General features: G+C 34.4%; 1 protein-coding gene across 10 annotated transcripts in view; it reads right to left on the reverse strand.

Annotated features, from left to right (window-relative positions):
• Nucleotides 1–683: 683 nt before the first annotated feature.
• Nucleotides 684–24858, reverse strand: part of PPIG (peptidylprolyl isomerase G) — a 40893-nt gene continuing 16718 nt past the window's right edge. For 3 of the 10 annotated variants that reach the window (XM_055572313.1, XM_055572315.1, XM_055572316.1), the window contains exons 2-15: nt 24427–24476; nt 23162–23209; nt 22780–22857; nt 22604–22678; nt 21934–22041; nt 20854–20898; nt 20086–20173; nt 14517–14546; nt 14284–14423; nt 6163–6376; nt 5264–5431; nt 3789–3876; nt 2174–2310; nt 684–2011 (exon numbers count right to left, since the gene is read on the reverse strand). In XM_055572313.1, coding sequence (XP_055428288.1) covers nt 904–2011; nt 2174–2310; nt 3789–3876; nt 5264–5431; nt 6163–6376; nt 14284–14423; nt 14517–14546; nt 20086–20173; nt 20854–20898; nt 21934–22041; nt 22604–22678; nt 22780–22840 — 2262 coding nt within the window. In that variant the 5' untranslated portion in view covers nt 22841–22857; nt 23162–23209; nt 24427–24476 and the 3' untranslated portion in view covers nt 684–903. Of the gene's footprint in view, nt 2012–2173; nt 2311–3788; nt 3877–5263; nt 5432–6162; nt 6377–14283; nt 14424–14516; nt 14547–20085; nt 20174–20853; nt 20899–21933; nt 22042–22603; nt 22679–22779; nt 22915–23161; nt 23210–24426; nt 24477–24858 lie in introns of all 10 variants that reach the window. The other 7 variants (XM_055572314.1, XM_055572317.1, XM_055572318.1 and 4 more) reach the window with 3 other exon arrangements.

The raw sequence follows: 24858 nt of genomic DNA on the forward strand, positions 1-24858 counted from the left end.
GTCTAACAAAGACCTGCACGAGTGGTACGTTTTAGTGAGGAAAATATTTTTTTCATTTTAGAGAAGGGCAATGACAATAACAACAATTAAAGAACATTCGAGAAAAGCAAGTTTCATCTCTTCAGACCAAAAGCAACACAAAATTGAGAATTACAACCTGATCGTCAAGGTATAGTTCTTGTTAGATGCTGTATAACAGCAACTCAAGCCCAATCAGTACATCAACTGAAAAAAATACTCAACTATATCTATAGACAGTTGATAAAACAGGAAAAATAAGAAACAAGCTACTGGTAGCACTATAAAGAATAACATATGAAGTGCAATATAAATATTTTAAAGCACAAATTACTATAAAATCAAAAGTGATGACTTAATATCTCAAGTTATTAGGGGCCCACTTCTGTATAATTAAAAGCTGCTGTTGCAAGCCTCTATTATAAATGCAATCAAAAAATCTATATATAAGATTTCTTCTACCAAGTGGCTTTTCTAAGGTTACTTTAATCATGAAAAACACAAGCTTCTATAATAATGTATTCCAACAATCAGTTATCCTTCTTTCCAATTGGCTGATCACACAAATTAGGGTATAGAAGAGCATGTTTGCTACTGGCTGATTGTTGCAACACAAAAATGCATACATGAAATAGTTAAACATAGCACACAGTATTACACCAAAGTGTTTTTATCATTTCAAGTTTATTAAAACTTTAGCAGTACAAATTATCCAGGCTGCAGATTATCAAAAGATCAACTCAATAAAGTCCACATTGGAAAAAAAAAAAAGACAAACAACCCCAAAACAATGAAAAGAGAAAAACAACAAAAAGAAGATCATCAGCAAGTCTCTAAAACTTAAAATCTGAGACAGAATGGAAATAAGAAGTTTATATAACTCACTCATCCACTTTTGTCTTCATCTGTTCCAGGGCTTGATTCATGATCAAATTTTTTATTTTTATCATGTGTGTGGTCATTTTCTTGACCCTTTGATTTTTGGTTTTCTTTTTCCACTGAGGATCTGGTCTTCTCATCCTCCTTATTTTTCAAAGTGGAGAACTTTAATTCATTGTCCTGACTACTTTGTTTCACTTTTGAGAATGGACTTGGATCTCTATCTGCCTTTTTTTCCCTATTACTATTTGAACTACTATGATCACGATTTTTAGAGTACATTCTCTTCTCACCCTCAGAATTCTCTTTTCTGTGTGAACTTCTACTTTCTTGGTTTCTGTATTTTTCCTTGTTTCTGCTTTGACTTTCTTCTCTCTCCGAGCTCCGTGAATCTCTCCTCCTCCTCCTCCTATCTTTACTTCTTGATCTTCCTGGCGTTGCTCTTCTCTCTCGGCTCCTTGACCTTCCTCTTCTCCTGTACTCCTGTTCTCTGTATCTATGATGCTCCTTGCTTCTGCTGCGGTCTCGGTCATGGCTTCTGGAGCGCACTCTTCTGCTCCTGTCCCTACTTCTGCTTCGCTCCTTTGTTCTACTGTTGTAACTGTGTTTGCTTTTAGTCATATCACGTTCTCTACTCCTAGATTGTGCACGTCTGTCTTTGTCCTTACTTTTATTATGATCATGCTCATTGTTTTTGGATTCTAACTGTTTAGACTTCTCTTTACTTCTACTCCTTTCCTGTTCTTTTCCTTTAGAATCAGGTTTTTCTTTTTCTTTAACATTCTCATGATCCCTTTCTTTACTCCTTGACTTCATCCTCTTTTCTTCATGTCTATTATGCTTTGTGTCTCTTTCCTTACTTTTGGATTTCTCTTTGCTCTTACTCCTACTTTTTGATTTGGCCCTTTTCTTTACCTTGTTCTTATATTTATCATCTTTTTCTGAATTTCTTCTGATTTCTCTTTCTTTGCTGTTAGATTTATGGTCTTTAACTTTCTTTTCCTTTTCACTTTTCCTGTTTGGACTCTCAGACACATGCCTATGATCAGTTATTTTTTTCTCTTTTACTCTAACTGGGCTTCTTTGATTTTCTTTTATTTCATTTAACTCACTCCTAAAAAATGAAGAAAAAAGTTTTTGGGAGACTTTATTAGCTGAAATGATATTCTATTTTCCTTAAGATTTTCAGAAACAACTGAAATGACTCTAAATAAAATAATTTAAAATAGTTTAAAAAATACTTATTACCACATTTGTAATAAGAGTTAAATCTTACTTATCCCCTTTAATCCATCTTTCACCACTTGATACTCTCATTCTTTGAGCTCTCTGCATCTCCTGCCTCCAATGTGGAGGAGTCTCACTACGTCTGAAACGATCCCTTGATCTGGATCTAGAAGGAGTTCGATAACGCTTTAAAAAAATAGAGGGGAAAAAAATTAACATATTAAAACATGAAAGTATTACAACAGTTGCTAAAGTGTATGTACTTTTAGATTTCAAAAAATGTCTGATATTTCCATGCCCTCTAAAATAACTAAACTCTCCCAATTTTCAGGTAGGAAATCAATGAGGCATGACATGGTTTGATATCTGTTTCCACTGCTAATGAAATGTGTGCTTATCTATTCTTGTTTTAAATAATTCTTGGGTTTAAGTTCTAAAAGAGTAAATATTGACAGCTATAACCCACATCAACAAAAGCTCTTTTAAATCTTCCATCATTTTTAAGAGTGTAAAGAGGTCCTAAGACAAAAGAGTTTAAGAACTGCCATGAGACCAGTTAGGAAGCCATTTATAGTTCAGAGAATGTGTAATGGTGAATTGAACGAAGACGGTAGGAGTGGAACTTGAGAGAAGTAGATGGATTTCAACATATCTAAGAGGTTGAACTAACAGGATTTGGCAACAGATAAGTTAAAATGGTAGAAAAGAAAGATGAGAAATAAAATGATTCTTGGGCTTCAGGTTTAAGTAACTGCACAAGTGGAGGTGTTGATCACTGAGACCAGGAACCTAAAGGAGGGTCAGGCCTGAAGAAGAAGAGTGCTTATGCTCAACACTGTAAATGCTGAGTTTGAAGTGTCCTCCAGGCATCTAAACGGTCATCAAATAAGGCTCTGGTACCAGAAAAGCAGATGAAAAACTGAGTTTTCAGTGCATAGGTACCCAGTGAAATTATGAGAGTGATGAGATTGCCCAAGAAGCAAATACAGAGTGAGAAGAGTTAGCGCTCTAAGGTACTACAATATTTAAAGATCAGGCAGAGGAGTATGAACTGGCATTGGAAATTTAAGATAGACTAGCCACAGACAGGAAGAAAAGACAATGGAAGTAAAGGAGAAAGAGTATTACAAGGAGGGAGATTAACAAAGACAAAGACTGGAGGATCCACTGGATTTTGTGACATGGAACTGACCATAAAGCAAGTGCTGTTTTCAGGAGAACGGCAGAAGACAACCTGAAATGACTAAGGAACAAGTAGGAAGTGAAGAAATACTATACTAAGTATAGCCTCGTTTGTTAAAAGGTTGCAAACACAAGAAGATATTTAAATTCTGAAGAGGAGAATCTAGTTAAGAAAAAGCGTATGAAATGTTAAGAATAGGATTTTTAATAACAGTAGACACACAGTGGTCAGGAAGTAACAAAGAGGCACAAGAAAAACCTCAATCTCATTTTATACCATGTACATGTAAAATCCATTAACATCTCTTAGACTTTCAGCATGGAAGAACCAACACAAAGAAGTACTATAAAAAGGGAACATTACAATTCAATATCCACATCTACTCTAAATTTTAACTACTTATGTGAAAAAAAAAATTAAACACTCCAAGATTTAAGATAAATGCAATATTATCAGGATTTCTGGGAAAATAATCACCTACCCTTGGTCCTCTTCCTTTAATTTTCCTGCCAGACCTAGTAACTAGAAGTCGTCTCTGGTATGAAGGAGGCTGGGAGTTAGGTAGATTACTAGAAGGAAGCAAAAGGAAAATTAAAACACATTATATAATAAAAATAAATCTGGAGAACATAGCTCTATTAATCTAAACTAATAAACTTAAAATAGTGGTTCTCAACGAGAAATATTATCAGTTTTAGTAGGTATTTGAAAAAGTAGGGGAGCATTTTAACAACTGTCAATGATGAGAGGGTGCTACTGGTACTGAGTGACCACAAGTCAGGAATGCGGGAATCCTGTAATGCATGAGGACGAACAACTATTCTGTTCCCAAATGCCAACTGTGTTCTGCTGAGACATACTGTTACATAATCTTTTTGAAGATCAAGTCAACTTGATAGTGCTAAGGAACATGAAAAAACGTGGAGTAGGCTGTATGCTGTTAAGAGAACAATTTTAAAGCTCTCTGATTCTAAAGTACCTCATTATCCTACCAGCAGTTATTCACTGGTGATAAAACTATGGATAAGTGCAACTGATGTGAATTAAACAGAGAACACTTGGTCTGAATTAGAAAAATATTTAATATCATGCTTTATATAAAAAAGGGAAACTACTTATTTTCAAATAATAATATGAATATTAGCACTAACAACATTCATGTATGCTATATTTGAAAATGCATTTTAAAGTAGTTCAAATATTTTCTCCTTAATATTTATTTCCTTATAAACATCCTTTCCTAACAGTTGAGTAAACTCAATTCAATCCATCAAAATTAACACAATTCAAGTAACCAAGATTTATTTTTATATTTTTATTGTATTGTGAAAATACAGGGGGAATGAGCAGGTTTTTATCACTTTTATGTTATTTCTGATCATAAATAAGAGAAAGATATCCATCTTTTTTTCCTATTTTTGGACATAATTATTAGAATGATACATAAAGAACCAACAGAACTACTAATTCTAATAATGTGAATTATGTAGAAAAATTTTCAAAGTACTTGAATATACTATCAATTTTCAATACCACAATATTGTAAATCAGGCAAGGAAAACAGCATTTTCTCCCACCAGACAAACTGAAACTTAAAGCTTCTTATTTGCTTAAAAATTTAAGGTATATAAATAACAGAGTAAAACATTTGTTTTACATGGAATTTGTCTGGAAATGCCACTTAACATACCTTTTTGCTATTTGTAGTGCTTTTTTTAAAAGTTACTTTTATTTAAAAATCTGTCTAAATTAAGTCAATTTTATCTTTTCAGCTGTGTGACTGGCAAAAAGGAGCTTTGCTAACACTATCCAATTAAAAAATTTCAATCTTAGGACAAGGTCACCAATTAAATCTTATCTAAAATTTTTTAAAACTGTTGCTTTTTTTTTTTTTTTAAAGAAAGGGTCTGTGGTAGAGACTGAAGGGCTCTTTGTAAAATAAACATATTAACATACCATTCTCTCTCTCTCTCTCTCTCCCTGTTCTTCCTTTCCTTTTCATCAGCTTTAGGAGGACTTTTTCTCATTAGGAATCTGTTTTCAGGTATTGGAGGGATTTCTTCTGGACGGACAGTAGACTGGGGTTGTGCTTCAAGATTTTCCGCCTCACTTTCACTAGATGCACTTAAAAGAAATACACAAACAAGTTCCATTTGGTTATTATGTACCCACCTCAATTTCCCAATTGTTGGTCTTTCTTTCGTTTGTAAATATTCCATCTATCTATCATCTGGTCCCCCACTGCTGACCAAAGATGCAGTTACATGGGGAAAATACTCATTCCTCTGACAAACCAACCTAAAACCCAAACCAAATGTATCTATTATCACATTCTCAAAAAATACTTTCCTTTAAAATGGAACCCAAATATTCCATATGCACTGCACTGATAAATTTAAAATACTTTAAAACACAGGTAAAGAAACTGCTTTAGAGGCAACGGGTTTATGAAGATGAGCTTTAGTACAAAGACAGATTTTTTTTAGACACAACAGAAAAGAAAGTAAATATGTTGACATAATCTGCTTTATGCTATCACAGGAGGAAAAAAAAGGAAAATACTCATTGGTTTCCTACAGTTCTTACTAATTTTAAATTCCCTCCATAAAATACAAATGTATCTAATCAAAAAAGTCATTGAGTTCCCACAAAATGAACTGAATGATTTTGCTGAAAATTGAAATGTACCCAAATTTAATCTATAGACTATAGAATATCAGAATGGTCTTATATGTCATCCTACGAAGTATTTCTATTTTCATGTACCATATAATTGATTCAATATCCCAATAGGTTTATATATAAACAGAAGGTAATTAGAATACAAAGACAGTACTGTAAAAGTAAATTAAGACCTTTTCTTGCTTTTCTTTCGCTTCTTCTTCTCTTTCTTGTGTTTACGAGAATTTTTCCTATGTTTCTTCTTTCTTTTTTTTGATTTCTCTTCAGAAGCACTTTCAGAATCAGAAGAATCAGAAGAGGACTGAGAATCGCTTGAGCTATCTGAGTCACTGGATGATGAGGAGGAGGAAGAAGATGACTTATGCCTTTTCTTTTCTTCTTTCTTAGCTTTAATAAAAAGCAAAATGGTTCGGTCAACACTTTTTAGACAAACTTTGTAAGAGAAAATTTAGATTTTTTTTTTGGCAGATTCTCCAAGTCCAGTATTTAACACTTAGTTCATCCAGCTTTTTTGAACTGAGCAGAACAGGAAAGGAGTTAAGACTCAAGATTAGAATCCAGACCTTCAGATCCATGGGATTCCCAGATGGCTCAGTGATAAAGAATCCACCTGTCAATGTAGGAGACGTCAGAGACATGGGTTTGATCCCTGGGTCAGGAAGATCCCCTGGAGAAGGAAATGGCAACCCACTCCAGTATTCTTGCCAGGAAAATCCCATGGACAGAGCAGCCTGGTGGGCTACAGTCCATGGGGTCACACAGAGTCGGGCATCACATGCGCACACGCACACACCCACCAGATTCATGGGTCTGAGTTATATTTATAAAGAATTCTGGAAAAGTTAACAGGTAAAAACACTAAACTAAGTCAATTTCAGAATTAGCTGAGTAACATTTTAAGCCCAGAAGTAACACTCAAGAATCTCAGATTCAAATATTTGTATAGTTTCCAACTTTTTCTCTTATTATCAATATTGGAAGCAGAAATGTAGGAGAGAAGAAGTAACAGAAAAAATACTTTGCATGAATGTGGAAAGGTAAGAAACATGATTCCATTGGAATGGGCTTATTCAATGCCTGAGCATCCCTCTAATGATTAGAGCCTGTGCTCACCAACAAGAGAAGCCCCCACATGCTGTATTATACACAGAAAGCCCAATGAAGACCCAGGGAAGCCCCCAAAAAGTTAAATTTCAAATTGAAATTTTATTTTGGGTTAAACAAAGTTTTAATTTTTAAAAGAGGTCACCAAACTCAAATGATTTAAGGACTAGGAAACTAACACAAATAAGTGAAGTTAATCAGGAATTGGGGAAAGACATGATAGACTGGATTGAGCCTGGCCCACCTAAAAGTATTCTAATTCAAACCATGGTGGACTTAAAGAAGTGAATTCAACTATCCAATTAAAACAGGGGCGGGGGGGGGGGGGGGCGGTTTCTCTGATGATCCAGTGGTTGAGAATACTTCTGCCAAAGCAGGGGACATGGGTTTGATCCCTACTCTGGGAAGATCCTACATGTGACGTGGCAACTAAGCCCATGGGCCAAAACTTCTGAGCCAGCACTTCAGGGACCATGAGTCGCAACTACTGAGCATGCGTGCTGCAACTAAGGATCTCCAAGCGCCGCGAGCTTGTACTCCCCAACAAGAGAAGCCACCACGACGATAATCCTGCACACCACAACAGAGTAGCCCCACTCACAACGAGAGAAAGTCCTTGCGCAGCAATGAACACTCACACAGCCAAAACAAAACAAAACAGCATCTGATCAATTTTCTAGGTCTAACTACAAAGTTATATGAAATAGAAGCACAGAAGGAACACATTACATAATACAATGATGCAAGTAGTAAAATTCAGTGTGTGCAACAGTAGGAAAGAAACCCTACAGGTAAAATGACCTAGCTTGTTCAACAAATAAATCTCAAGAAAACATAAAAAGAAATGGTGGGAGAATCTATGAAAAACAAACCAAAAAATTACAAGACCAATCCAAATGCTTGAACCTGATTCGGATTCAAACTGAAACATCAAAAAAGGTAACATTTATAAACTTAGAAATGTGAACACTGTAAAGATTTTTTACATTTAGGAATATATGTGTATATGCCTGCATATGCTTACTTTTTTTAGAAGAGTCACCTTTTAGAGATAAATAGTGAAAAACTTATCAATAAAAACATTATGCTTAGAATTTGCTCCAAACAGGAAATGGAAAAGTGGCCAAGGATAGGAAACATGAAATTGGTCATAAATTAATTGGTAAAGCTGGGTAATGAACATGGTGATTTGTTATACTATTTCAACCACTCTAGTAAACGTTAATATTTTCCATAATTTAAAAAATCAAAGAGGACAAAAAATCTATCTTTGGGACTGACTATTGGCTGTCTGTTTACTGACCTTAACTGAAAGGGTTCACAGTTGCTTTGCAACCTTTCTGTGTTCCCCTCTCAGGAACACCTGTGGATTTGGCACTGGACCAAATGATTCTTGAAACTTTCTTTTTTAAATGAATTTAGTGGCTTAAAACAACAACTATTTATGATTTCTCACAAATCTAAAGGTCAGCTGAGTGGCTTTGCTGAACAGGGCTGAGACCTACTGATTTATCGTTGTTGTCATTGTTTTTGCCATTTTGTGTGGCATGTGGGATCTTAGTTCCCTGACCAGGATCAAACCCACCCTCCCTGCATTGGGAGCATGGAGTCTTAACCACTGGACCACCAGGGAAGTTCTAGGGCTCTGGGGATCTTGCTGGGGATTCTTGAAACTCTTAACTCAGAATTTATAGGAGTGCACTGATTTGTAGAGATAAACGAGAATCTAGCTAAGTTACTGTACACTTGACCAACGGTTTGTGATTCACCATCAAGATTTAGTAATGATGAGATGCTGCTGCACTGGAAAATGGCAACTAGGTATAAATGCTAAAGGGATACCAGAGGTAAAAGCTTCATTAAACTAAGGTAGTCTTTTCTCACCCCATCATGCTTCTCAGGACCATGAACCTATTAATATTAAGCATGAGATGCCCGGGACATATGCAAGCTCTACCTAGAACCAGAGATCTCCACTATGACACTGCTGTTCAAGCTGTGCTGTTTCTTGTCCTGTATCCTTTCATAATGATAAATAAGCTTAATGCTGAGTGAAGCCTGTCTTGTCTCATGAATCCAACTGTTACTCTCATCCCAAGACCACTGTTGCTGGTGAGGCAGAGTGGGTATGTGTACTGAAAAACCTGCTTGTATACACTAAAAACCTGAGGTATGGGATTAGGAGGGAGAATAAAAGTTAAAGAAACCCAAGGAAGGAAATGAATTCATAATGAATATGAGAAACTCTAAATAAAAATATCTCGGACTATATAATATGCAGGCAAAATACAAATATTTCACATAAGCAGAGAAGGGGCTTCCCTGGTGCTCAGTGGTAAGGAACCTGCCTGCCAATGCAGGAGACATGGGTTTAATTTCTGGGTCAGAAGGATCCCTAGGAGAAGGAAATGGCAACCCACTACAGCATTCTTGCCTGGGAAATCTCAATGGACAGAGAAGCCTGGCAGGCTAAAGTCCATGGGGTCGCAAAGAGCTGAACACAACTTAGTGACTAAACAACAAGCACAGAATACAGCTGTTAAAATTACTTGACAAAACACAGTCATGCTTTATCCCATGATTAACAAAGCTTTATTCACCAGCTCCAATTCATATTTATTTTACATTGTGATTCTTTCCAGAGAAATACACTGCATGCAGTTGGTTTCTTAAAAAGCAAGCCCAGTCTCCCTATTAAATGATTGAGAATGCAAGTGTTAGTTGCTCACTCGCATCCGCCTCTCTGCGACCCCGCGGACTACAGCATGCCAGTCTCCTCTGCCCATAGAGTTCTCCAGGCAAGAATATTGGAGTGGGTCGCCATCCCCTTCTCTAGGGGATCTTCCCGACCCAGGGATCAAACCCTGATCTCCTGCATTGCAGGCAGATTCTTTACTGTCTGAGCCACCAGGAAAACCCTCTAAATGTATTAAATACATTTAAGAAACCATTATTTAGAGTTCACATCACTTTTCACATAAGCATTTGAGAGAAGCAAAATATCACAACAGTACAGAAGATCAGAAGGAGATTCATAACTATTTTTAGGGCAATATAATCTGCCTGAGATATGGACAGAGATGAGGAAAGGCTTTTCAATGACTACTGTTTTATGCTTTCTAAATTTTGAACAAAATGTATTAACTTTTAAAATTGAAGAAAATTTAAAACTCTCAAGTCTGATAACAGCTGTCACCACATTCTCCAAAAAACCCCAAAACCTACTGTCTAACCACTTAAATAAAATCTATTTCAAAGCATCATTTATAAGCATATAACTATCCTTAAAATAAAATGAAATAGTACTGAAAGCAAAACACAATGCAAGTTAAGAATCATTAACTGGATAAATGGATTTAATGGATAAAAAGGAATTACAAAGAGCAACACTTTTAAACTTTTGGTAGGGTGTGGTATATAATATTACCAGATACTGACTTTACTAGTATGATGTTAAGGTGAAAAGACAAGTTTCCAGAACATCTTACTTATAAAAATGTAAGGTAAGAAAATGCTGCTTTACTAGTTTTTTGAGAGCTATAAATTTTATACCAATTAATTTCACATGAAACCTTTATATTGAAGAAAATTTCCAGGCCATCATCAAAATAAGGTTTGAAGTAAAGAATGGATTATACCTAAAATAACCCTCTTTTCATTTCAAAATTACTGGGTCTCCCCTCTAAACAGTTTCCTAGTTTAATATCCCACTATTTTCCATGAAAAGTGCCATTACCATGGCTCTTAATTCCAGAATAAGGATACTGAAATGGGATCCTGTCATCATACAAATGAGTCTCTCATCTTTTCCACTGTGGAAAGGTTTACAAGAACAAGGTTTACCAGCTGCTTCCTCTACTGTGCTCTTCTTTTTGTATTGCCAGGTAATCTGTTTTCTATTACATATATGCAAGATTTCTGCTCATTTATCTGTTTACTGCCATTTGCCATAACTCAGCACTTGTGTTCTATGTACTCTGTAATATATCACTGGTCCCATCTCATGCTGCATGGTAAAGGTGTACAGATATCTCTTTAACAACTGCAGTGAACTCTGAAGAGACCAGCATGATCTGAGTTCATGGTAACTTCTAAAGAACCAGGAAGTGTTCTTATCAAAGCAGTGGTCTGTGTTCTATCATCCACTCTGCCTGCCCCTTGATAGCCTCTACACGGATGCAGTTTTGGTTAGTCTCCAGTGTTCCCCCTCTGCACCTGTTGGAAGGATGTTCCCCTTGACTCTGAACCTTCTCAGGCACATTCAAATAGCCAGAAAAAGTAGAATTTCCCATCTCACAACAGCAAAGGGACAAAGGCACAAGATGACTGCCCAGACTCACCAAGACCACATATAGGTGGGCCCAGACAGTCAGATTTCTTCAGAAGTCTTTTTGTTTTCTTTAAGGAAGTTAGAAAAAGAAAAGAAAAAAAATTCTATATTTATTTTTTAAAATTGGGGTGTGTATCCCTCAAACAAGGTTTTGAATACGATGACAATGAACACCATTGTGCTACCCAAAGCTTTTTGACTATTTCCAATTTAAGACTGTAAGAAGGCCATCAAACATAAACTGGATGTAAGACATAGCTACACCTAAAAAAAAAAGATCATACAGATGCATGACAAAATTCATTCTGACCAATGTTCTGAATGATAATTAAAGGACTGTAGGGTAATAGGTGCCAAACTGTGTTCTTTTCCGCCTTCCATAGTGTGATCCAGAACAGAGCAGGCATGGACAGTATGCTTGAAACAAACCTGAACTTTTCAATAACTCCTGCGAAGACACTAACAAAAGGACAAATTTTCCTCAACTGATGAAACTGATAAGGGTAAGAAATGCTTCCTTAGCATGAGTCTGAGGAACACACACTAGAATACTACATCAACTTTCAGCACAACTTCCTGGCCACAGTGGCACGGGCAAAATTAGTATTTATCACTTCAGGTGAAAATATATGATAAAAACATAATAACATATAAACAGTGACATTCATTCACCTTCTCATCCATTCAGCAAATATTCAAACACTGACCAGTTAATACCAAAAAGAATTTTTACACCACATGTATTAGAGAGTCTATGATAACTTTTATGGTTTAAGATGTAAGCTTTTTAATTACCTCAGTCTCTTTCTAAATATGTAACCACACAGCATTCTTAACTGTTATAAGCAGAGAATAGATCCTAACAGAAGATCCTTAAAAATTATAAAACACAAGAAAAAAGCCAAAAAACAACTGCTGAGTACAAAATAAAGTATGAAGACTTTTCTACATGATATAGGAAGAAATGTCTTAAACCAAAATATTCTAATTGTACCAACACTTTGAAGAATAAAATGGCAAGATTCAGGGTCTAAATTTTTCAAAGTTTAATATAGATTGCTTTTTAGTTTTTATTAAAAATAAGTCTTCTCCAGGGATTTCTCTGGCAGTCCAGTGGTTAGGACTTGCTACTTTCACTGCCATGGGCCTAGGTTTGATCCCTGGTTGGGGAACTAAGATCTCACAAACCCTGTCTGTGTGTGTCTGTGGATTCTCCTCCAGAAACATTGTGGGTCTTTTTATATTAAAGCAAAATGAAATGTACATATCACAGAGCACATCAGTATACTTAAAACTTGAGAACAGAATGTTCTACTTAGGGCAATTCTGAAAAGAATATTAAAGACTTTAATGAGTTAGCAACACCTAACAAACAAAGCTTTAGATCTGGAGCCAGCAAACTTGGGTCCAGTTCCCTGATGTGGTAAAGAACAATTTCCTTGACTGTATCTGTAAAATTAGAGAAACAGTATTATATAGTTCTCGTGAAGATGAGAGAAGAAAGGTTATAGATGATTCTCACATCTGTTAAACATGAAACACTAAGTACTGATATTATTTATTATTTCTTAGACAACTAAGAATAGGTCAATTCAATATTTTATTGCTTTCCATACAGATTTGAAGGTAAACTCACCTCATTACTTTGAGATTGTCAGACTCAATAGGTGTAATGCTGCTAAGTTGCTTCAGTTGTGTCCGACTCTGTGCGACCCCATAGACGCAGCCCATCAGGCTTACCCATCCCTGGGATTCTCCAGGCAAGAATACTGGAGTGGGTTGCTATTTCCTTCTCCAATGTGTGAAAGTGAAAAGTGAAAGTGAAGTTGCTCAGTCGTGTCCGACCCCATGGACTGCAGCCTACCAGGCTCTGCCGTCCATGGGATTTCCAGGCAAGAGTACTGGAGTGGGTGCCATTGCCTTCTCCGCTGGGGTGTAGAGGTGGTCACAAAAAGGGAGGTAGGGAGAGAAAGGGAGGTGGCAAGCCCACGCGGGCGGGAGGACCAAGTCGTGTGCGACGGGGGAGTGTTTAGGCAGGTGAAGTACAACCATTGAGGCAGAGCCTCGCTTGCGTGATGAATTTAGCTATTCTTTAAGAAAATCATAAAATCAAAACAAACCAATGGACTCTTTCAAGTTCCCACTCTGGCCAGTGATTTCCCTGCTGCTGCTGCTGCTGCTGCTGCTAGGTTGCTTTAGTCGTGTCCGACTCCTAGCAACCCATAGACTGCAGCCCACCAGGCTCCCCTGTCCATGGGATTTGCCAGGCAAGAGTACTGGAGTGGGTTGCCATTGCCTTCTCCCAATATGTGTAATAAACAATAGAAATTACATATTTAATATAAAGACTTAAAATACTTAAAACCAAATTCTTACCATTTCAGATAGTATCATAGCAAACTACCAGTTGTGTTAACTTGAAGTGTTCTTGTTTAAGTAAAACAAGTGTCTCAAATGTGCCAGATGGTTATGAATCTAAGCAGTGCATGAAGGGGAAATAATTTATTCCCATGAAGTTTGTTAGCCTATGTTAATCTTGTCAATTGTCATCCTCCCCACACTCTTTTCCTAGAAGAGTGCTTACCATACTATTTAGACAACTACACTTTTCAAAAAATCTAAAAAACAATATGGAAGCAGAAGGATGAATTACTGTAAATTAATGACAAGGAAAGTTAATCAGTTTCACAGTAAATGAGCAAAATATGGAGTAAGGTGAAACAGATTTAAAAAATACAAAAATACATTAAAAATACACAAAAATGTCATACTTATGTTCACTCTAGTATAAAGTTCATGCCAACTAATTAAGACTGTTTTGTGCACATAAAAGTTAGCAGAAATATATGCTTGTATTTACCTTTAGATTTTGGAACTAGCTCTCCACAACTGAGTATCCGTACCTCAGCAAATGGTTTGCTAGCTGCATCTGTTTTCTGGTTTTCTATTTCTCTCACAACTTCTTGACCAGAAATCACTTGCCCAAAAACCACATGATGCCTAAAGAGTCAAGTAAAGATGATTAAATAAAAGTTTCTTATTTTAATATATTAATTTAAAATAGGTTGTAAAATACATGAAAATAATCTTTACCCATCTAAATGAGGAGTTGGTTTTGTTGTTCTTTTGGAAGTCATCAAATAGAAGAATAAAAACAAAGTCAGAGAAAAACAAAGTTAGCATCTCTAAAAAGGAAAAGAAAATAACTGCATTGGAAACAATGTAGAAAACAAGAATTCATACATACGTTAACATAATAGAATCTTATTTACCTTAACCTTAAATAGAATCGAATGCAAGATGCTTTGACATAATGCATTTTCAAAATTTTGTTCTGAAACACCTATACATTATTGAAAACATACATGAAATTAAAGTTGATGTTTTGTTGTTACATCTATCCGTCCATGTTTCTTGCATGTAACTGGGTTCTTACTGAATATCCATAATTGTACAACGTTCTACTATCTGGGTATACTGTAACTTACCAAAACATCGCACTAGTTTAACAACAGTGCTTTTCAGCCTTAGCATTTTAAACAGTTAGAGACCAGGTCACATTCTGACGCACTCACATGTGTTCCATGGGGCCTGAACAGAAGTGGTCCATCCTGCATATTATAAATTTTTAAACTAGCTGCCAAGATTTACAAATTTGGATACTTCTATATAAAAATCCATATTCTAGACCTTTTTTAAAACCTGTAAGATGTGGCACTTGGCATGTGGCAATAATTGGTCAAGCTGAGTATCCCTGTCTTCTCTAATAGAAAGATTAATAATTAAGTTTCTCATCCCAGCAGTCTTTATTCCCTTATGTTACCTGCCTAAGACCTATAGGTCTTAGAGTTTGTTATCCCTAACATAAAGTAAATCTCATGTTGAAGAAAGAGATCTGCATTAAAATTTAGACAAAATCTAAAATAAGCAAAAAGTCATTTTAAAAAATCCTTTTTTTCTTCTCATCAACCTTAAAACTTTGTAGTTAAGAAAGCTGCTATCTGAGTACCTATGAAGACATACTGATATAACGGACTAAAGATGGGTACTGTATAAGATTCATTATCTAAAAAAATCTTTAAAAAAGCATTAGAAATTTGAAAGAAGGAACACAATTTAAGCTAACCTTTGGTTAAAACACAAACAATACTACTAAAAAAATTCTAACGTATACATGTATTTCATGTACATGTTAGAACTTTAAAATAAGCTCACCTTATTTTAAAAAGTGATAACCTGTTATTGTTTTCTCACTGTAACAGCTGTAATCACCTCAACTTGATAAAAGCACCTAGAAATGTAAAAACCTAGGTGTACACTATATATGTATTTGTGTTACATTCAGTATACACAATTTGCATCAAGATATAGTAAATCCTCACTTCACAGATTTCATATTTGCCCACGGGCTTACTCACTATAATGTATTTATAACCCCTAAATCAACACTTGCAGTGCTTCACCGTCATTCTCAGATTGGTGAAAAAGTGATGAGAATCAAAACTAGAATAAATAATGCTAAAAACTAGCATAATTTGTATAATGCTTGTAGGAATGTGAAATGATGTAGCCATTCTGGAAAAGTTTGATGGTTCCTTAAGGAGCTAACCTTACAATTACCATATAATCCAGCAATTCTACTCCTAGGTATATATCCAAAAGAACTGAAAACAGGGACTCAAACAAATACACATGTGTGCCAATGTTCACTGCAACACTATTCACAACAGACAAAAAGTGGAAACAACCCAAATGTCCACTAACAAATAACTATGGATAAACAAAATGTGGTATGTATATACACTGGAAAGATACTCAACCACAAAAAAGAAGGAAGTTCTGATACATGCTATAAAACATGGATAAACCTTCAAAACATGCTAAGTGAAATACATTAGACACAAAAGGACAAATATTGTATGATTCCACTTCTATATATAGAATAGGCAAATGTTCAGAGACAGAAAGTAGAATAAAGGTTACCAAGTGGCTGAGTGGAAGGGGAAATGGCTACTCTATGGAATGATGAAATAGTTTTGGAAACAGTGGTGGTAGCTGCACAATTCTGTGAATATAAATAATATCATTGACTTAGTTACAAATGGTTAAAACAGCAAATTTTATGTTACCACATATTTTTTTAAAAGATTAAAAAACTAAAGTTGTTTCTGTAAAAAAAAAAAAACAAACAACAACAAAGAAGTAAAGATGAGTTAACCAGAATTGGAAAGAGGTCAGGAGAAACCAACAGGAGGAAAATTCTGAGAATATACATGTGAATTTAACACAGGGGTTTTGGTTAGCATAGGGAGAATTTTATCTTAAAAAGTGAAAATAAATGGTAACAGTGTTGCTGAGGATCTGGTAAAATTAGCACTTCCTTTTGGAAGTCAATGCAACAATATATATGTAAACCCTTAAACATGTATAAATATTTGACTAAGTAAACTTCCAGTTACTTATATAGAAGAATTTAAAAATGCATCAAACAATAGGTACAACAGTGTTCACTGGAGCAGTTTGAAAACAAGAAGCAACTAAATGTTCAAAACTGAGATGAAATAAATAAAACCATAGTACATTCAAACAATGGATTAACATGTAGTATTAAAATGTTACTAATTCATATTTAGTAACATACAAAGAAGTTTATATTACATCCAAATGTTGATTACAGAGTATATGCAACTCTATATTTTTATTCCATGAAAAGATGCACTTGGGGAGAGGATTGTTTTTCTTCTTTTTATCTGTGTATTCTAAACAACAAATGTGATAAAAGTTCTTTCTGTTTAAACAATCAAGAACATCCAAACATAGGTAACTGGCTGAATAAATTACAGTATATAAACACACAATAGAGTATTATGCATTTATGAAAAAAGGAAAAAGATTTCTATGAACTGATATGAAATGATTTCTAGGATATATCATTAAGTGAAGAGAGAAAAACATTATGTACAGTATGCTATCTATTGTATAAGAAAAAATGGAAAATAAGAAAAAAGTATGTATCTGTGCTTATGTTTGTAAAAAGAAATATAGAAAAATAAGCCAGAAACTAATGAGGTTGGTTACTAATATGGACAGGTGGTGTAAAAAGGGGTGAAAAAATGGGGGAATGGAAATGGAGTGAAGAGTTAGGTGGGAGTGATAATTCCATGGTATTCTCTCTGCTTTGATTCTTAGAATCATATTAATGTTTTAAAAGCTTAAAAAAAAAGGACGAAAAACAAATCAATCTGGCAGGAAAAACAAACGAAATATAATCAGAAACAAATGAATATAACATATTTTGAGTCATAAAACCATACAAAATTTATACTAGAAAGTACTAACAAAAGTCACTTTTAAATGCGATAACTACATATCCTCACTTTAAAAACAAAAATTGCTAAAAACAGTGAACTCTAGTTAGTACGTTACTTTTCCCAGTGTTATAGGGTGGCAATTTTTAAACCTAGGATTCAACAAACGAGAATTTTGAGCATTACTTTACTAGCGTGTGAGATGAGCGCAATTGTGCGGTAGTTGGAGCATTCTTTGGCATTGCCTTTCTTTGGTTTTTCCTGTGGTCATGTATGGATGTGAGAGTTGGACTGTGAAGAAAGCTGATCGCCGAAGAACTGATGCTTTTGAACTGTGGTGTTGGAGAAGACTCTTGAGAGTCCCTTGGACTGCAAGGAGATCCAGCCAGTCCATCCTAAAGGAGATCAGTCCTGGGTGTTCATTGGAAGGAATGATGCTAAAGCTGAAACTCCAATGCTTCGGCCACATGCTAAGTGTTGACTCATTGGAAAAGACTGATGCTGGGAGGGATTAGGGGCAGGAGGAGAAGGGGCCGACAGAGGATGAGATGGCTGGATGGCATCACCGACTCGATGCACATGAGTTTGAGTAACCTCCGGGAGTTGGTGATGGACAGAGAGGCCTGGTGTGCTGCGATTCATGGGGTCGCAAAGAGTCAGACACAACTGAGTGACTGAACTGAACTGAACTGAACTGAGTTTGTATTTCTCAATCCTGTATTCCCTATCCTGTACACCTCTACCCTTATCTATTCCCATTGGTAACCACTACTTTGTTCTTTGTATTAGTGAGTCTGTTTTGTTATATTCATTTATTTGTTTTATTTTTTAGATTCCACATATAAGTGATAACGTACAGTGTGGTCTTTCTCTGGCTGACATATTTCACTATGCAAAATATGTTTCAGGTCTATCCATGCTGTTGCAAATAACATAATTACATTTTTTATGACTGAGTAATATTCTGTTATAACATTTTTATCCATTCCTCTGTTGATGAACACAGTTTACTTCTATATCTTGACAACTGTAAATAATGCTGCTATGAGCACTGGAATGCATGTGTTTTTGAATTAGTATTTTCATCTCCTTGGTATACAAACCCAGGATGTAATTGTTGGATCATATAACACTTCTATTTTTGGTTTTATTGGTGCTAAAACTTGGGGTTAGTGATTTTTTACTGAATAAAATACTTTTGAATCTAAAAAAAAAAAAGCTTAAAAAAAAGGACAAAAAACAAATCAATCTGGCAGGAAAAACAAACGAAATATAATCAGAAACAAATGAATATAACATATTTTGAGTCATAAAACCATACAAAATTTATACTAGAAAGTACTAACAAAAGTCACTTTTAAATGCGATAACTACATATCCTCACTTTAAAAAGTTACTTTTCCCAGTGTTACAGGGTGGCAATTTTTAAACCTAGGATTCAACAAATGAGTAGAATTTTTTTAACATAATGGAAGAGATTTCTCATGGTTGAAGAAGGGAGTTACAAATATGAACTAGAAAACACAGAAATAATCCATATGGTGCTGACAGATTAACTTCTGAGCCCAAAAGAGTTTATGTTACTGAAGAGCAGAGCAAATTTTTACCCATGGAACATGATAAAAAATGTGAATTGCTGACATGAGCCCTGGTAACAATTTTTTAATGGTCAGAATTGGAAAACATTAGTAGTATTGACTTTGGATTACAAATAAACTTAGTGAGTTGGCAAATTCACAAATACAGAATCTTTGAAAAATGAGGAACAACCTGTATTTTACTCTCTTTTAAGTAAGTAATTTATAAAGAGATATTCACTGCAAATATTCTGTTCCTTAATTTATCCTTCACAGATAATTTTTTCCTGGATCAATTACTACTGAGATGATTGCAAAACAGGGACATTTCTAATGCTACAATTTCTTTTACATGTGTTAGTTGCATTCTACTAAGGAAGTTTTTCTTTCTCCCTTCTTATTCATTTATTATTTATTTCCAAATGGACGCCTGGATTTCTATTTTATTTGATAATATGATATCATCACTACTTACTTTCAAAATAATCAATGCTCAACTTGTCCTCATTTGGCCAGTGGAAACTCTACCCCTTCAAGCTGGCTCCTGTGTCCTTTTGACAAAAGTTTTCATCATTTGAAAACTTTAGCAGTATAGCTGATCTCCCCTTTCAGCAAAAGGGGAGGTCAGCTGTACTGCTAAATTCTTTGTTCTTCCACTTTTAAAAATTCTCCCCCTTACACCTTATAAGTCCCTTTCTTATTAGTGATCAGTAGCAGGAATCCAGAAAAATGACATACCAAAAAAGGGATATATTAAATCAGATCATAAATTCTTACATGAAGAACTGTGAGCCATTTGTATCCTTCCCTCTGTTGGCCATTGACAAGAGAAATTCTTTATTGTGTTTAACAGCAAAACTCTCATCTATAAAGAAGCAAAGTTTTCAGTTACATTATAGGCATAATTTCCCCCTCAAAATTCATTTTCACTCCTCTATATATCTTGGGTTCCTATCATATGATCTTTAGCGCCAAGCAAAATTTAGATTAAAAAGTCAGGGTAAGAGAAATCTAATATTAATCAATTCCCTCCCCTATCTTTTCATATAAAAATATTTTAAATTTTCAATTATTTACTATAAAATCCAAATACTATACTAATCTCTCTTCAATATTATTTTTAGCACACAGAGGCACTCATTAACTTAATTTCTGCTATTGATAAAGAAAACAGCTTATTGCAAAGAAAGCAGATTGTCTTCCAATCTTGTATTAGAAAAAAGCAGGTAGAACGTGAAATTTCACTGACTCCCAAGTTAAAGATGGGTAATATGAAATTAATTCCACAACCACATGTTTAAAGTCTTTCAAATGATCTTCACATTAATAGAAATTTCAGAGAAAACTTAAATTTGGGGAAAACTTTACAGCCAAATTTAGAATATCAAAGATTTTTAAAAAATCTTCAGAGAAAAATGGACACACAAAAATGTTGGTATTATCACTAAGAAATACAGCTGAATCTCTCTTTTAATAAAGATTAAGATTAAACTTTTAATTTAAAAGTAAACACTAAATGTTTAATTTAAACGTAAGTATTTGTACCTTCAAAAAATCCTCCATAAATGGATTCCCCTCCTCGTCCATTTCCTAAGAATGAAAAGCATGAACTCTTAGAACTGTTAGGTCAGTAATTTCCTTGAAGCATTCCTAAACAAAATGCTTCTTACAAAGTAGGTACCTGAATGACTTTGCACCAACAATACTCAAAGGTTCACAGCAAATCATAAAAGATAATACTGACAAGATCCCAAATTACTTTTTCTCCTCTCTGATCCAACAATATGAGTGTGACAAAGCCTATTAATATCTGTAGAAAAAAAGACTGTTCAGATTCTAATGACTGTGTAGGTCCTTTAACAGAAATTACTAGTAGCTTTCAAAGTGTTTTTAAAAACACAGTTTCAGTATTTTTACAAAAAGAAAGGAGGTAAAAACTATACTATAGTAAAAGATAACTGGATGTGACAAAATCAAACATGAACACAGACAGGCTACTAAGAGATATACAGTGGGTTTTTTGTTGTTGTTGTTTAGTTGCTAAGTCGTGTCTGACTCGTGTGTGATCCCATAGAGTGTAGTCTGCCAGGCTCCTCTGGCCATGGGATTCTCCAAGCAAGAATACTGGAGTGGGGTGCCACTTCCATCTCTAGGGGATCTTCCTGACCTAGGAATTGAACCTGCATCCCTCTCTTTGGCAGGTGATTCTTCACCACTGAGCCACCAGGGAAGCCAATGTTTTTTTATCCAAAAGCAAATTTCTGAAATTAATTCATGCATCAAAGATGAAATTTTTTCCTACGTTTTTCTTCCTTTATGTCTATTTCTATGAGTTGTTCTAATTTTTATTTTTGGCCATGTCAGGCAGCTTGCGGAATCTCAGTTTCCCAAGCAGGAACTGAACCTGGGCCCTCAGCAGTGAAAGCTCCGTATCCCAGCTACTGGACCACCAAGGAATTTCCAGTACTTTTTGTTTGACCAAAAGATTAAGTGGGCTGAGAAGAAAATTGGACCAGTACTTTCAGAGACTTGTCTAAATTTCAGATCCATGTACATAAGAATAAAAGAATATAAATTTATAAACTAAGAATATTTGATTTCGTTTGGTAAGAATTAAAGTCTTACCTTCACTGAAGTCACCACCTTGAACCATAAAATCTTTGACAACTCGATGAAAGAGACAACTTTTATAATGTAATGGCTTCTGAGTTGATTTCCCTGTCCCCTTTTCACCTAAACAGAAGAAAAATTAGTAGGCTATTAAGTAGAAAAGAAATTAAGGAAATAGTATTAAAGCAATATTAATGATGAAATCACAGGAAAAAAATTTTTTCCATACTTCTTTAATTTTGTATCTATATGAGATGATGAATGTTAACTAAATTTATTGCAATAACCACTTTATGATGTATGTAAATCAAATCATTATGCTGCACACCTGAACTCATACAGTGATATATGTCAATCACATCTCAATAAAACTGAAAGAAAAATCTAAATAAAATGAATAAATAAAAAATTATTTCTCTTGATCTATAAAGACTTCTTTAAGCTACAGAATTTTCACTCCTCTCAGGAATTCTTTTAAAAATTAATTTAAAAAGCACTCATGCTTTTCTAGTGAGTGGAAAAATCAATCTCTGATAAATCCTATTACAATTAATATGTCTAAGAATTACTTTCATGTCTAGTCAATGTTGCAAATCAGCATGCTGAGAAAGAAAAATACAATGCATGAAAAAATCTAAAATGTGTTAAATTGAAACTATTAGGGTGAGTGAAAATGTCAACAAACCTGTACAAAGACACCGAAAGTTCTCGCATGTTTTGGGGCACACATCAGAAAATAATTCAAAGACAACTCTTCCAGCTGAAAAAGAAGGTAGCTGGTTTATATTTCTTCATGTAAAGATAATTTAAAATATTAAATATTCATATATAAATGTTAAATAGAGACATTAATTTCCTTACCAGGTTGATTATTAATGGCGATGTCAAAAAAACATCTAGGACGCTGAACCTTTATTCCCATGGCGTCAATACTTCAATCTGAGTAAAATAGTTTCAGGCAAACACATTAAAACAGCAAAGATTTTTCATAAATTTCTGAAGAGAAAACAAAACAAAACTCTGTGGAGCATAAACAAGAAATGTAGTCTGAATTTATTTTAATATTTACTTCTATGACATAAATTACATGATTATTTTCTTTGAAAGATTAGACTGCATCTTGTAGAAAAGACATAAAAGGTTTAGCCATTATATAATACAGTATTTTAAAAACCAAATATAGACTGCCACCTCAAACAGAGAACTGTATTAAGTCTGCATAAGTGAACTAGAGAAAGGTTACCTTTAAATAGGGAAAAATCAAGGACAAACTGATCCAATCTTTTCACTCCTAGAAAACAAAAATAAATTTTGATTAAAGTAGTGGAGTTTTGAAAAGAAAAACATTCAAATTCCTAAAGATAATTCCTCAAGGAAAAAAGAAAATGGACTACTTTAACAATAGTTATATATATGGTAGATTACATTACGAGTAAAAATACATTACATTTTACATATGTAGTTATTTTTTGATCATGAACAACAGCCTATACTGATCTATCTAATGTAGACAAAAACATCAATAAGTGAGATACTCTATGGAAGTTTTATCTACAGAGCAGACAGCTACTAGTTAAGACATTGTTTTCATAAGCATTTAAGGACTTCCTCCAAATTGTAATACCTGGTGGAGAATGACAGGGTAAAGTGAAAAGCAGAGGAAACAAAGGTACTTAGTATAAACAGCTTTCAAAACAATGAACTACAAAAATCTGTTTATCTGTTCAAAACAGAGACTAACTGAAATGTTTATGCTTTTGCAAAAATTATATCTTAAGCTAGTAGCTCAGTAAGCAATGAATGATATTTTAAATCTTGTGAAATTTTTATAGATTCACAGAGTTATAGGAAATAATACAGAGATACATGTTTCTCCCACGGTAACATTTTACAAAACTATAGTATAATAGCACAGCTGTAGGGTAAAAAGCATAAACAATGCTGACACAATCCACATTTCCCCAGTTCTAGGCGTACTCATTTGTGTGTATTTATTTAGTTTTACAAAATTTTATTAAACATATAGGTACATATTATCTACCACCATTCCTTATCACTTTTACACACACCACAACCGCAGGTAAGAACAGTCAACAATAAAAGCATGGAAGACTGCCCAAATCACCAACAATTTGAAAAATACAAATCCTATGTATTTATTCATTATTGTATGGAAAAGGGGGGTTACAAACTACCTTTTCTGCAACCTCCTCCATTTTTTATTTCCAAAAGATACAATATATATATTAACTAAACTAACTAAAATTTGTTTCATATGAAACAAAAAAGAGGCCTTTCAATCCTCCAGATTACAGACACAGACTTCCTGAAAACAATAAAACAAAACAAAACTTATTGATTTTAATAGCTTGCTAAGTTTGTTGCATTTTTATTTGTATAAAATTTCAATGTATGCACATCTGAAGGTGAGAATAAACTGGATCCATAAATTTGAGGAAACTATCTTATCTTAAAGAAAAATATTAAATTATTATTGATACTTAGTACCTGATTATCTTTTATCTTCTAAATAACTTGTGCAGGCCTTCTTAAATTCTCTACATTTGGAGGCAGAAAAAAAAGAGGAAATTTAGAGATTTAATTATTTTCCTCCATAAAAAACTTCTAAAGTTAGCTGTTTAGCCACAATATCCTAAAGATTTCCATTCTCAGAAAAATAGTATAGTATAGATAGCACTGCCTAAAACATACCAAATTGTTTACAATTACAGTTGATTTCCTGTTTACCGTGTTTTTAAAAACTCCTTATTTGAAAAACAGGTAAATATTATGAAAGCTTATAAAGTAGTTCCTAATACCCTTAATCTTTTAGGTAAAATCTTTGATGATTTTCCAAGTTTCTCAATTCTAAGGCATACTGTAAACAATCCTATAATTCTGAGACTCTGCAATCACAATAAATGCTATCACTAATTTATG

The sequence above is a fragment of the Bubalus kerabau genome, chromosome 3 (assembly GCF_029407905.1).
Source record: "Bubalus kerabau isolate K-KA32 ecotype Philippines breed swamp buffalo chromosome 3, PCC_UOA_SB_1v2, whole genome shotgun sequence".
Taxonomy (NCBI): Eukaryota; Metazoa; Chordata; class Mammalia; order Artiodactyla; family Bovidae; genus Bubalus; species Bubalus kerabau.